This window comes from Mustela putorius, unplaced genomic scaffold (assembly GCF_011764305.1).
Source record: "Mustela putorius furo isolate JIRA1106 unplaced genomic scaffold, ASM1176430v1.1 tig00001584_pilon_pilon_pilon, whole genome shotgun sequence".
Taxonomy (NCBI): Eukaryota; Metazoa; Chordata; class Mammalia; order Carnivora; family Mustelidae; genus Mustela; species Mustela putorius.
Genome location: NW_025421806.1, coordinates 718514 through 733160, shown reverse-complemented (window position 1 = coordinate 733160; position 14647 = coordinate 718514). Strand labels below are relative to the sequence as shown.

At 45.3% G+C, this 14647-nt stretch overlaps 2 protein-coding genes across 8 annotated transcripts in view; one reads left to right on the top strand and one right to left on the bottom strand.

Annotated features, from left to right (window-relative positions):
- Positions 1-12651, top strand: part of UBAP1 (ubiquitin associated protein 1) — a 63067-nt gene extending 50416 nt beyond the window's left edge. For both annotated transcript variants that reach the window (XM_004747415.2, XM_045087904.1), the window contains 4 exons: positions 994-1926; positions 10031-10213; positions 10883-10984; positions 11553-12651. In XM_004747415.2, coding sequence (XP_004747472.1) covers positions 994-1926; positions 10031-10213; positions 10883-10984; positions 11553-11693 — 1359 coding nt within the window. In that variant the 3' untranslated portion in view covers positions 11694-12651. The remainder of the gene's footprint in view (positions 1-993; positions 1927-10030; positions 10214-10882; positions 10985-11552) is intronic.
- Positions 2791-14647, bottom strand: part of KIF24 (kinesin family member 24) — a 90737-nt gene continuing 78880 nt past the window's right edge. For 5 of the 6 annotated variants that reach the window (XM_045087900.1, XM_004747407.3, XM_045087903.1 and 2 more), the window contains one exon: positions 12783-14362. In XM_045087900.1, coding sequence (XP_044943835.1) covers positions 14222-14362 — 141 coding nt within the window. In that variant the 3' untranslated portion in view covers positions 12783-14221. Of the gene's footprint in view, positions 3165-12782; positions 14363-14647 lie in introns of those variants that run through there. The other variant, XM_045087901.1, reaches the window with a different exon arrangement.

Below are 14647 nucleotides of genomic sequence, written 5' to 3'. Positions count from 1 at the left end.
ACCCCAAGTGAAATTTTTGTAAGTTGAGATATACTTGACGGTACTGTTAAAGAACCAACCATAAAGTGAAACCTTATGCGATTTGCACTGTAAAATCCTAATTTAAATATGTCTCGATATCTTAATAATCAGTTTTCCTGTGTTTAGGGTACAGTCTGTTCATTATAATTTAATAGATAGTGGTTTAAGAACATAGAATCTGTCTGCAGTCATACTGCCTGGGTTATATCAGGTTCTACCATATACCAGTATTATGACCTCGGGCATGACTCTTGTAAACTGAGGGTAATAGTACTTACTGTAAAGCGTTGTTGAAAAGATCCAGAGAGTTAATACATAAAAAGTGCTTAGAGTCTTGCTTGGTTCCTCCTAAGTGCTTCTTAAATGTTAGGGGCTATTGTTACTGTGGAGCATAGGCTCTATCTAGGGCATTGTGCTTGATAATGGAGACCCTGAAGAGGCTCTGAAGCCCAGTAGTTGCCTGCAAGAGGCTTGTGATTGTTGGGAGAAGTGTTTAGAAGAAAAATTAAAGATTAAATCTATCTGTGATCACTTGTGCTTGGCATCACCTGATAAAGACAGACGTTATGAAAGAGTTCAAAGGAAGGAACAAGGCCATCAGCAAAGCTTCAGAGGTGGTTGCGGAGATCTGCCTAGCCACCAGTGAAGAATTCTAGAAAGGGAAATGGCCTGAGGGAAGAGAAGCAAAGGAAGTAGTTGGCAGGGTACCTTTGGCCTGGTAATGTAGAATTAGAAGTGATGAGAGTTCTCTCTACTTCATTTCTAGACATAATCTGGGAGCGTAGTTTGATTAAACTACATAAGGCGCTTAGGAAGCCTTAGTCTTCCTGACTGGAGATCATCTCATACACCTTAAATGCTGCTTTGCCAGGTTCTGTTGTGCTCGTGTGAGAAAGAATTCATTGGAGGAATTGAGTTGGGGAGGAGCAGCCACCTGGGTTCACACGTTCTTTCTTTGTTATATCTTTACAGTATGACTTCTCCTTGGAAAAGAAGACTATTGAGTGGGCTGAAGATATTAAGAAAATCCAAGAAGCCCAGAGGGAAGCAGAGCGCAAGGCTGAGGAAGTAGAAGCTAAAGTGAATTCTAAGAGTGGCCCAGAGGGTGACAGCAAAATGAGCTTCTCCAAGACTCACAGTACAGCCACAATGCCACCTCCGATTAACCCCATCCTTGCCAGCTTACAGCACAATAGCATCCTTACCCCGACTCGGGTCAGCAGCAGTGCCACGAAACAGAAAGTTCTCAGCCCACCCCACACAAAGGCAGATTTCAATCCTGCTGACTTTGAGTGTGAAGAAGACCCATTTGATAATCTGGAGTTAAAAACTATTGATGAGAAGGAAGAGCTGAGAAACATTCTGGTAGGAACCACTGGACCCATTATGGCTCAGTTATTAGACAATAACTTGCCCAGAGGAGGCTCTGGGTCTGTGTTACAGGATGAGGAGGTCCTGGCATCCCTGGAGCGGGCAACCTTGGATATCAAGCCTCTTCACAAACCCAATGGCTTTATAACCTTACCACAGTTAGGCAACTGTGAAAAGATGTCTCTGTCTTCTAAAGTGTCCCTCCCCCCCATTCCTGCAGTAAGCAATATCAAATCACTGTCCTTCCCCAAACTTGACTGTGATGACAGCAGTCAGAAGACAGCCAAGCTGGCGAGCACTTTCCATAGCACATCCTGCCTCCGCAATGGCACCTTCCGGAATTCCCTAAAGCCTTCCACCCAAAGCAGTGCCAGTGAGCTCAATGGGCATCATACTCTTGGGCTTTCAGCTTTGAACTTGGACAGTGGCACAGAGGTGCCAACCCTGACTCCCTCAGATCTGATCTCCCAGATGCCTTCCCTTTCTGTCTTGTCTGTGTGCACAGAATCGTCACCTCCAAATACAGGTCCCACGGTAAGCCTTTTAAATCCCCTTGAGTTAGAGCTCTAAAGATTTCTAAATTCTGTGTAGCAGTTGCTGCCTCACGTTCTTTTCAAGGTGTAGGGCAAGATGGGGCATGGCTGTATTGACCTTGCTTATGTATATTGTTCTGGTTATGTGTCTGAGGACAAAGAAGTGTTAGCTTTGCGCCTAGCCTGGGTTATGTTTGCTTGTTCCTACCTGCATCTTTCTGGTTTTTCCTTCAAAAAGATAATGTATGTCATGCATGAATGATGTTTTTCTGCCTAATCATTTTGTTCTTTTCTCTTTACCTCTTTTTTTAAAGGCTTGCTTTCTTTGTAACTTTTTACTTTTTCCTGCTTTATTAATTTTTTGAAGATTGCTTGGTAGTCCTCATAATATCTTATTCCTGCTTTCCTCTCTCCATCTCATTGTGCCCTGAAGGTTGGTTCTTCATGATTTACCATGTGTTTACTGTGATTTACCTGTGTTTCTTCAGACCATGTGGTGCCTTAGTAAGTGGGAGATAAATTTGTATCAGAAGTCCAAGCAAAAGGTAGAAATATGTCACTTTTTAAATCTACAGATTTTTATTTTATTTTTTTTAAAGATTTTATTTATTTATTTATTTCACAGTAGACAGAGAGGCAGGCAGAGAGAGAGAGAGAGAGGGAAGCAGGCTCCCTGCTGAGCAGAGAGCCCGATGTGGGACTCGATCCCAGGACCCTGGGATCATGACCTGAGCCGAAGGCAGCGGCTTAACCCACTGAGCCACCCAGGTGCCCCTTAAATCTACAGATTTTTAAAAAATATATATTTATTTGGCAGAGGGAGGGATTACAATTAGGCAGAGAGGCAGACAGAGAGAGGGGGGAAAGCAGACTCCCTGCTGGTCAGGGAGCCCGATATGGGGCTTGATCCCAGGACCCTGAGATCATGATCCGAACCGAAGGCAGAGGCCTAACCCACTGAGCCACCAGGTGCCCTAAACCTACGGATTTTAATCCTGCAGTTTCTTTTTTGCTCACTACTAAGAATTGTGCAGTTTTCTACAAATAGAGGGAGAAGGGGAGGTTGGAATTCAAATTAGTGTTGAAAGATGAATTGATACAAAAGTTGCAACTCGTTATGACCCTGAAGAATATCTGATTTTGTTGCACAAAAAAGTTGCAGGCGCAGCAAGGTTCCTTTATTTGTCCGGCTTAATTCTTGGTGTAGTTTCAGCAGCACAAAACGATACATTATTCCATCTAAAATAGAAATCACAGAAGTGTAAGAACTTTTTGCAATACCAGCACACAGATTTTTAAAGTTTATTTATTTGTTTATTTAAATATTTTTATTTATTTGAGAGAGAAAGAAAGCACAGAGAGAGGGGGATAGGGACAAGCAGACTCTCCTCCGCTGAGCGTGTAGCTTGATGTGTGACTCAATCTCAGGACCCCGAGATATGACTGAGCCAACTGAGCCACCCAGGTGCCCCCAGTTCAGATTTTTTAAAAATGACAGCATATTAAGAGACTGTTTAGAGCCAGAGAGAGGAGCCTGATCACATTGGTGGGCTATCTGTCAGAGACTGTAATAAGCCGGTAGAAAGATGAGCCTTGGCCTGCTTTAAAGTAAGTGCAAAGTCCCAGCAATAGCATTTCATGGTAAATGATTGTCTCTGTGTGTGAGTGCTTCCACTGTCATAGAGCTCACTGCTGTTTAGAGACTTCTGTGAACCTTGGCTCAAATAAACTTGATAGTGCAGAACACTCTGGTGTTACCTCCTAGGAATGGGCTTCATCCTCATACCTTCTGGTCAGTAGGATACTCTTCATGACTCATTGTATGCTTTAGAGAAATTAAAAGCACTCTGGGGAAGATAAGGGATCCTCAGCCTCAGATTCCCCTTTAAAATTACAGTAACCATTTAGAGACCAAAGCTCTTGAACTAATGGCAGAGGTTGTTCTCAAACGAGAACACCTGTCACTCTTTGACCCACCTCATTGTGGAGTTTCTTTTGGGCCAGTCCATTTCAGGGTTGGGGGGAGGTCTGCTTCTTGCTGGTTTAGGGACTTTCTGCCTTCAAGGGGCAGACAAGCCAAGCTGACTGTCTGGTGTTTTTCTAAGGAAGTCATGGCCCTTATCCGCAAGAAGCAAAGCCTGGTTTCTCCTGGTCCTCTATCTCAGTGAGTCTTTGAGGCCCACAGTGAGAACCTTTCCCAGTGAACAAAGCACTTCTCTTCAGGATAGTTAGTGACTTGAGGATGGGGGGAGTAGAGTGGTGGTCAACTGGGCTGTGTAATACACCCTTTAGGTAGGACCTCTGAGGGAAGTTTGGTTCTTGTTGGCTGTTTTAGACCCAGTGTTTGGGTCTTACTTATCAGATTCTGATTTCACGTTTTACTGTTTATATAAACTAAACTTAGACGTTGAGAAGTCCATAGGATCATGTAGAGAGGACTCTTGTAATGTGGCCTTCTTCTGAGACCAGCACAGAACTGCCTGACCTAAGCCTTAGCTTGTCTTTCCCCACTGCATGTCAGCCTTTTGTGGACCTTGCTTTGCTCATTGGTTAGGCTTAGTCTGCCATTGGGTTCTTTTTCTCCAGATATGGATATATTCCTTACTTTTCCCCAGTTGCTTTAGCAAAATATTTCTGCTCTTCCCTTACACTTACAAGTTATGAATTTACTAATTTTGGCCGATAAGCATTACAGTAGTGCTAGTTTGGTTTGAAAGTATATTTAAAATAATTTTTGACATACAGACTCTTAGCTTTTAGGTGTTCAATCTGTTTATTTTCTGTTGCCATTGCTTTCATACTTCGAAGTCATTTATCTCTAGATTCTTTTTTTATATTTTATTTTTATTTATTTTTTTTAAAGATTTTATTTATTTGACAGACAGAGATCACAAGTAGGCAGAGAGAGTCAGAGAAGCAGGCTCCCCGCCAAGCAGAGAGCCTGATTCGGGACTCGATCCCAGCACCCTGGAATCATGACCTGAGTGGAAGGCAGAGGCTTTAACCCACGAGCCACCCAGGTGCCCCTGTTCTTATTTTTTGTCAAGATTTTATTTATTTGAGACAGAGAACATGAGCAGGGAGAGGAGCAGGGTGGGGGTGGGGAAAGTGGGACAGGAAAGAATCTTGAGAAGATTCATCACTTAGTGCAGAGCCTGGACCCCAACACAGGGCTCCATCTCATGACCCTCAGATCATGACCTAAGCTGAAACCAAGAATCAGATGTTTAGGCAACTGAGCCATCCAGACTCATTTATTTTTAATAATTTATTTAAGTAATCTCTGCACCCAGTGTGGGGCTTGAACTCATGACCCCAAGATCAAGAGTTGCATGCTTTTGCAACTGAGCCAGCCAGGTGCCCAATCCAGTCAGATTTAAAAGGTTTATATTGAAAAACAGTGGCTCGCTGCCTCTTCTGTCCCCAACTCCAGTTTTGGTTCCTGTAGTCTAGTAATTCTTTATTTCTGCTGGGATTTATCTCTGTATTTCTAAATAAAGTGCTTGTATTGCTTTTTCTATATTTATCAGTTTTAGATGGTTTTATATTTCCTGTTATAGTTGGAAGTTTATATAGTTTTATGTAGTTTATATAGTTTTATACTTCCTGTTATAGTTCCTTCCCATAGCCTCCTTCATAATTAGATCACAAATTTTGGGTAAATTAATGTTGCTCTTCACATTATGATATATCAGGTAAGTACTTACTGCCAAGTTTGAATACTATATTGTGATTTTTTTTGCACCTTTTTCTCATAAACTACTCCATTTAAAAGATTTGCAGTTTTTCTTTCTTTCTTTTTAATTTTAATTTTTAAGATTTTTAAGTAATCTCTGCACCTAATGTGAGGTTCAAACTCAACCAGAGATCAAGAGCTGCACACCCTACCAGCTGAGCCAGCCAGGCTCAGGCACTCCTACATAGTTTCTTTGAACTTGTTGCTGGTTTTATCCAGATGCTCCAAGAGAGCCATCAAAGACCTAGTAATTTTCCCAGAAACATCCAGACATACTGGTTAACCTGTCAGTTTTGAGTCCTTGAATATCTAAAAGTGTCTGTACGCCTGGAGTGGAGGGTTAAGCACCTGCCTTCAACTCAGTTCATGATCCCGGGGTCCTGGGATTGAGCCCCACATTTGGCTCCCTGCTCTGCGGGAAGCCTGCTTCTCCCTCTCCCACTACCCCTGCTCGTGTTCCCTTTCTTGCTGTGTCTCTTTCTGTCAAATAAATAAATGAAATCTTTAAGAAATTTTTTTTAAAACTTTATTTTAGAGTGAGCAGAGGAGGTGGAGGGGTAGAGGGAAAGGGAGAGATTCTCAAGTAGAGTCCATGCTAAGCGCAGAGCTTGACTCGGGGACTCAGTCTCATGGCCCAAAATTAGGACCTGAGTCGAAACCAAGAGTGGGTCACTTAACCAGGTATGCTACCCAGGTGCCCCTAAACTTTTTTATTCAAGTATAAGCTCTACTGATTTCTGGTATTCCTCTGCTTTTCTGTGTTCTTCCACCTTCTTCCCCCCAACCATAGCTTTTGGGATCTTAATTTTATTCATGGTGTGCAATGCCATGTTCATTGTGTTAGGCCCTCCTGGATCCTTTCAAACTAAGGCTCAGCTCTGAGATGTTTTTAATTAATATTTTCTGTTTTTTCTTTTTTGAAATTCCTGTAACTGGATGTTGGTGCTTGAACTCTTGACCCCAAGATCACATGCTCTACTGAGTAAGCCCGCTAGGTGCCCCCTCTTTGTCTTTGTCTTTATATTTTACCTTCTGGATATTTCTTTGACTATCGTATAACTTTCTTTCTTTCTTTTTTTTTTTTTTCCTGCTCTTACAGCCTTTTTTTTTTTTTTTAAACATATAATGTTTCAGGGGTACAGATCTGTGATTCATCATAGTCTTTCACAGTTCCTAGCACTCACCACAGTACATACCCTCCCCAGTGTCCATCTCCCAGCCTCCCTCATCCCTCCCACCCTCCTCCACTCCAGCAACCTTCTGTTCCCTAAGATTAAGAGTCTCTCGGGACGCCTGGGTGGCTCAGTGGGTTAAGCCACTGTGTTCGGCTCAGGTCATGATCCCAGGGTCCTGGGATCGAGCCCCAAATCAGGCTCTCTGCTCAGCAGGGAGCCTGCTTCCTCCTCTCTCTCTGCCTGCCTCTCTGCCTGCTTGTCATCTCTCTCTGTCAAATAAATAAAATCTTTAAAAAAAAAAAAAAAAAAGAGTCTCTTACGGTTTGTCTCCCTCTCTGGTTTCCTTTTGTTTCATTTTCCCTCCATTCCCCTATGATCATTTGCCTTGTTTCTCAAATTCGTCCTACCAGTGAAATATGATGATTGTCTTTCTGTGATTGTCTTATTTCACTTAGCATAATACCCTCTAGTTCCGTCTACCTCATTGCAAATGGCACGATTTTAGGGTGGTTTTTTTTTTGATGGCCGCATAATATTCCATTGTGTATGTACGTGTGTGTATATACACACACACCACATTCATCCGTTGCTGGACATCTGGGCTCTTTCCATAGTTTGGCTGTTGTGGACATTGCTATAAACATTGGGATGCATGTGTCCCTTCAGATTACTACATTTGTATCTTTGGCGTGAATACCCAGTAGTGCAGTTGCTTGGTTGTAGGGCGGCTCTGTTTTCAAGTTGAGGAAGCGCCATACTGTTTTCCAGAGTGGCTGCACCACCTTACATTCCTAATCTCACAGCCTTTTAAATAAAATTTTACTTTATCATATTTTAAATTTCCGAGTTGTCTGTTCCCTCTTTTGGTTTGGTGTCTCAGGCTTTGTAGTCACATTTAAGAGTGAGGCACTTAAAAGAATTAACAGTGGAGGGAATGTATGTTTTGGAGGTGCTTGCCAATCATTAAGCTTTAGTGTAGGTTGAAGGTTACTAGGCTTTGGGGAACTCTGCAAAATGTTAATGCATGAATGTATTGGGGGTTTATAGTTGCATCTGAGAACTCTGCTTGAGGGTTATGGAAGGTTGGGGAAGGCTGGTGTGTAGACCTTTACTTAAATCCCCCATTTGGTGCTTATACTCCCTCATATGCGGTGCCTGGTGTTCTTATTTTAGTCCCTAGAGACTAGCAGGCTGCTTCTTGAAAAGGATGAGGGTCAGCTGGGGAAGGTTTTGCTGGAGGGTTTTATTTCTCTATCACTCACTTTGTGCCCTTGCTTTATCCCAACAGTGCCTGGTGCTTCCAAATGCTGAACCCCTCTCAGGAGTTGAGAGGAGCTGGTGGACTGACTCCCCTTTCTCCCACTTCCTTATAACTTAATTGGTTCTGCTTAGTTATTGTGGCTTCATTTGTATTCTGTATTCTAAAATTTCATTGAAATATATTTTCCACTGTTGTTCCCTCTTTCTTTGACCTTAAAGATTTTATTTGAGAGAGAGATAGTGAGAGAGCGAGAGCATGAACAGGCAGAGAAGTAGAGGGAGAAGGAGGATCTCCAACTGAGCACGGAGACCAATGTGGGGCTCAGTTCTAGGATCTTGGGATCATGACCTGAGTCAAAGACAAACACTTAACCAACCGAGCCACCCAGGTGCCCCTTTTTGACCTTAAATATTAATAGTTTTGTCTTATTATCATTTCAGTGGGCTTTGGGGAGGAAGAATCAGGGTCACTTTGCTGTGTTAAGTGAAATTCCCCCTTTGAAATGCTAATAGATCTCTGTTTATTCTGTAGCTGATGAGTAGGACCCTGTAAATGCCAAGCCTAAAGCCAGGCCCTGGGAATTCAGAAATACAGGTGATATGGTAACTAAACTCTGGGAGCTCACATTAACATATTGTGTGTCAGCAATATAAACAAACCCTGTTTGGCTGTTTGTATTCTCAAGCCCAAGTAGACCCTGTCCTTGAAGAGTGATTATCTGGGGACCTGCAAGAAGAGAGATTATCTTGGGACTTGCAGAAATGGCCAGAGTCTTTGTCTCCTCTTGTGACTCCTAGAATTTAATGCCTGAGCCCTGTGACTGGGCTGCCAGAGGTATTGGGGGTGAGATGGGTAAGAGGAAACAATGGTCTTTAAAGGCCTGTAGTCTTGATTTTTCCCAGCTGACTTTGAGGAAAGTATCTGGTTATAGCTATGTAATTTTGAATGTCTAAGACCAGGGTTTCCGTGCTTCCTCCCCTCTCCCCTCAAAGGAGGTAAAATTCTGTTGAAATACTTTCCTGGTTTTCAGGAGCTGGGCCAAACCGTAAAACAACTGTGACCTTTTCCCTGTTGGTTCAGTCCTTTGGCCTGAGGGTGAGTGGCCTTCAGGCCCTCTGTCTGAATCCTTACCAGAAGTTGTGGGAGGAGTTAATCATGGGACTCCCCACCAATCAGATGGAGGTTTATAGGGTCCCCTGGCTGGGAGCAGGCTGCATGCAGGGCAGTAGAGGCAGGGTACTAGAATCCCATCCTGTCCCTGAAGGCCCAGCCTGGTGTGGCTGGCTAATAGTCCTTCAGTCTTGGCTTTGTAGGAAGGCAGCTGTGGCAGGGCACTGAACCTTTGCAGCTCATGGTGTGGGGCAGAGGTGGAGTGTCCTCGAAGCCCTGAGCTCCTGAACTGGCCATGTACCCTCTATCTCTGCCCAGCCCAGGGACAGAAGCAAGAATAAAGACATTGTTGGGAGAGTCAGCCCCAAAGTTAGGGGTGTCTGATGTAAATGATTCTTTTAGGACTCGACATACAACAGCCTGAGAAAGGGGTAATGGAGCATTGGAGAGAAATCATAGCAGCCATCTTGTATCAGTCCCATGGCCAGCCTCAGAACTTCTCCAGTTCAAGCCCAGGGGATTTAAACACAGAAGGGCATGTGGCTTTTGCGGTATTTTCTCATTCTGTAAGCTGGGATGAGGGCAGCGGACAGACACAATTGTAGGTGTCTGCCCAGCTTTTCTTTCCCTTGCCTGTTTGCTCCCTTATCCCTCTTCAGGATGTCTGGCCAGCAGCCTAGCTCCTTCTTGCAAGTGGATTGTTTGGGAGTTTGATTAGTGTCAGAAATGGCAAGCCCCTGGACTGGGCTGCTTCAAGTGACATGGCTTCTGGGGCCTCAGTCTTCTTTCTTCCTGCCTGATCCTCTTGTTTCTCCACCACCAGGTCACACCTCCTAATTTCTCAGTGTCACAAGTGCCCAACACTCCCAGCTGTCCCCAGGCCTATTCTGAACTGCAGACACTGTCCCCCAGTGAGCGGCAGTGTGTGGAGACAGTGGTCAACATGGGCTACTCATATGAGTGTGTCCTGAGAGCCATGAAGAAGAAAGGAGAGAATATTGAGCAGGTGAGTGATTGGTTGGCTCGGGGTGGGACAGGGGGTCATGCTGGAGAGAGGTCCTAGACCAGTGTCCTGCTTTTATCATAGAGCCCAATCACACTTACAGCCCCAGCATCCTTTCTGGTGAGTTGCAGGACTCAGGGCATTTTGCTGCAGGGGACAGCAGCCTCAGTAGCAGTCCTTCTACTTAGAGGGCTGCTCTGGCACCTAGGCTGGAGGAAAGCCCTGGGAGCATTGGAGCCATTGGGACTGTTCTCTGCCCTTTTCTGCCCCTCCTGAGAGGGCACATTAGGCTTGATATAGAGACGCCTCCTTCAAATGTTTATCCTGTCAAAGCTGCCCCGGGGTGTTCCCAAATAGGGTACTGGAGTCCTAAACCTTGGGGCCATTTTCTGACTTGGGCTGTTAGAATATCCTGTCCAGGCTATGGAATTGACATGGAGATGTGAATCAGCTGTGACAGGAACTCCTTTGAAAAATTACTCAGGTTTAGAATGGTGTGCCTACCTGTTCAGCAAATAGTCACTAAAGTCCTGCTATGTTGGATGCAGTTCACGGTACAGAATCAAGACTTAGCCAGGTGGGGAGCAGATCTCACATTGCTGGCTGTGTAAGACTCTAGTGAAGCACCGTCAAGAGTGGTAGTAGGTGCTCACCTCTTTTTCTTTTCTTAAGATTCTCGACTATCTCTTCGCACATGGACAGCTTTGTGAGAAGGGCTTCGACCCTCTTTTAGTGGAAGAGGCTCTGGAAATGCACCAGTGTTCAGAGGAAAAGGTAGGACCCTTTGTGCTTTGTGGGAACCCTCTGCAAAGGATGGACAAAGTAGCATCCTCTGGCCAAGAACTGCCCCCTCCCTGCCAGTGACTGCAGGCAGAGGTAGTCAGAATGCATTCTCTCTAAAGTGTCCAGATAGGCATTTTGCTAGTTTGGGTAGTTAGGCTTAATGAAGCATTGGGTTGAAGATGACTGGAGTCCCTGGGAAGGGAAAGGGAAGACCTGGGCAAAAAGCTAGACTTTTGGATGATTGGGGACACTGCTAGTCGCTTTGCCTATCCTGTTCCCTGGAGAGCAGCTGTTTCTGGTTTCAGTATCCTGCTTTGGTGTGAGTGTGGATTTTGGTTAGTGGAACCCATGAGTCAGCAGGATTTGGAACTGGGTTGTAGCATCAAGCATTCTCCCCTGGCTTCCTCCACAGCCGCCCTCAGCTTGCTAGGGGACCTCAGAGGGACTCATAAGCCTCTGGCAAAAGATGCAGACTTCCCCAGGCAGCCCCCTGCATGCACATTCCTCTACTCCGCGGCCTAACCCCTTTCTTCAATATTTATTCTCTTCTGTCCCTTAGATGATGGAGTTTCTCCAGTTAATGAGCAAATTTAAGGAAATGGGCTTTGAACTGAAAGACATTAAGGAGGTTCTGCTACTACACAACAATGACCAGGACAATGCTCTGGAAGACCTCATGGCTCGGGCAGGAGCCAGCTGAGACTAGATGCTGCCTAGGCCCTGCCATGGAACCACCCCTGCGGGAGGCACTGAGGAGCCCATGTGTGGAGAAGGAGGAGGGGCACACTTCTGGTTTTCTTTTGGGGGTGGAAGGTCAGGAGTGGAGACTGTGCTTGCCAGTCTCTGAGCTGGGGAGAAAGTAGGAAAGACTCGGGCATGTGAATGCCTCTAGCGTGGCCCTGGCTCCTTCTATATTAAATGTATTTGTATTTTGAGAAGTGTCCTTCCCACCTCGGCCCTCCAGGGGTCTGTACGTCCTCAGCCGAAACCTGGCCCAGCTGCCAAAAGGAGTCAGGGAGAAGGGGTGGGAGGGCCAGACTCAGTGCTGCTTTAGGGCTAGATGCTTCCCTCTGCTGCACTGGTGGACTGAACTCTAATCCAAGTTGAGTGCAATTGAAAAGGTTCTTCCAGGGTTTTTTTCCCCGCCCACTTCCTTTAACAAAGTCTCTTAGTGTTAACACTGGTTCTGTAATGTCTCTGAGGTGCAAAGAATGCCCTTTCCCCATGGGATGTGGAGTTGGCCTCATCTGCCAGGCAGTTACCATGCTTCCCTATCCCAGCCTGTTTCTTTTGGCTTGGTTTGGACCACCGTCCTCTGCTACCCAGGATTTTAGAGCCTCCTACTCTAGGAAAGTCAGTTTAAGAAATCATTGGCCCCTTCCCAGCACACTGAGTAGGGGAGAAACAGGCTGCAGTATAGTAGCCCAGCACTAACTCCACCTCGGTTCTCTTTGGAGAACAGCCTCTCCCTCCAGCCCCCTGCTCTAGGATGACACAATGAGTAACACCTAGTCATAGAAATCAGTCTCTTTCGTTTTATATTCTGTTGTACATCATTAAAGATCTAAATACAAAGGATATACAGTCTTGATGAATCTAAAGTAATTTGCTAACTATTTTGATTCTTCAGAGAACTACTAATAAAAATCTAAAAGGTATGTCCTGCTGTGATAATTCCTTTATTGCCAAGTGCTGTTTTATTGAGGGGTTGGGGTGGGTGAGAAAGGGATTCCTGCTTGGATTTGCCTGGGATGAAATAGGCACTAACCATTTTCTGTCTTTTTAGTACTGTCTCCCACTATAGGCCTGTGGGACCCAGGAGCTGGCCATGTAGTCGGCCCTAGCTTTATAAATCTGACCTAAGCTCAGTCTCTGGAACCAAGGACATGCCTTCCTACAAGACTGTGGAGGTGAGACAGCCTGGGCTTTCACGGCACTCAGAAGAGGGGAAGTACCTTTTCCTGTGAGGGCGTCAGGCATTTTTGTGCTGCAGGCAGGACTGGATTCAGACTGACCAGCTCTCGGTGGTGCTGCTGTAGCTGAGGGAACTAGATTGCTCCCTTAAGTTTCTTGTCCTTATACTTAACTGTCATCCCACAGTACTCTAGTGCTTTTGGCTGGGAGCGGGTCTCTAATTCTTTTAAGGATCACATGATCATTAAGACAGCAGACCCTTTGGGCCACGAAGCTGGAAAAAGGCCGCCCTCTAGTGTTCAGATCAGGCAAAGGATGACAGGGCTGCAGTCAGAAAGCCCGTCAGACCTTCTCCTACCCTTTTAATTAGGCCCTCCTTTTAAACCTTAAAAAGGTATCCTTTCCCTGTAAGAAATTTAAGTTTCTGCACATTACAGGGGACATCAGAGCCAAGACCGTGACACCTGCATCATACTGACCCAAGGTGGCCCTAGGAAGTGACAGACCACTTTGTATTTGTCTTGAGGTGTGTGTAAAAAAAATTTCTGCCTCAGGGTCTCAGGCTGTTGACTAGAGCTTTCAGTGCCAAGATACTACTGAACACAGGCCGTTGGGAGAGAGTGGACAGCCAGGGTGATGCTGGATAAAGGTAAGGCAAAGAGATCCTCCACTTCTTTAACTTTGCCATGAGAGGGCATGGCAGGTGAAGAGTCAGGAGCCAGGAACTGCTACAGGAGCATGAGTGTTGTTAAAAAGAGTAATGCAGTGATGTGGGCACTCTCTTCTGTCTCTGAATTGCTGGAAGGGAGGGTAACTGGGGACATGAGGCCTGTCCCACCACTCTCCAAGGGCTAATGAGGAGTGTTTTAGTTTTTGGTCAAGTCTTGAAGAACAGCATTCAGCTAACAGAGCTCCTGAAATTCATCATGTTTTCTTCCCCAGCTTCTAGGTTAGCACTGGCCCACCCCATCCTCTGGTCCTCAAATTTAGAAAGATAGTAATTGTTCTAGAACCTTATCTCCACAGACAAGGGGTCAGTAAGATAAATACTCTTCTAATACCACAGGAATAGGAGGGCATACTAAGTTTTTCAGGCTGCTCTGCCCTTCCCTACAAATGCTCCTGTGCTTGGAACTGAGGGACATAGGCTTGGGCTTAGTCAAGGCCATGGGTGGCTGGGGAGAGGCTAACATGGGTAGGACCAGGGAGTGGGTTCTAGGATTTGTAAGGAGGACCTGGCAGAGGCCCCTCCAGCCTCTAAAAATTCAGCACAGCCTCCTGAGCTGGTCCCATCACCTCATACTGGGTCTTGTTCTAAGCCACCACTGTCCTCTCAGGGGCTGTGGCTGGCCTGTGGCAGGCCCGGTATAGCTGAAGCTGGCTCCTCAGACCCTGGATGCACTGGGATTTCAGAGCCAGGATTTCATCCAGCTGGGTCACAAAATCTTCAAAATCCTGAGGAAGGAAACAAAGGACAAATGAGCTTTTGGATTTGTTGGCCTTCTGTCAGGATCTGCTTTTCTAGTCCCTTTTCTTGCAGGGAGTTTTCAGAACCCTTAGGCCCGTTCTTCAGCTAGAAAGCCTGCAGTACACTACCAGTGACACAGGGTGAGGCTCATTTCTCTGCATTTGAGACTTTTTTTTAAAGTAATCTCTAAACCCAGTGTGGTACTCGAACCCCTAAGATCAACTCTAAGATGCACACTTCACTGACTGAGCTAGCCATGCACCCCTGCACTT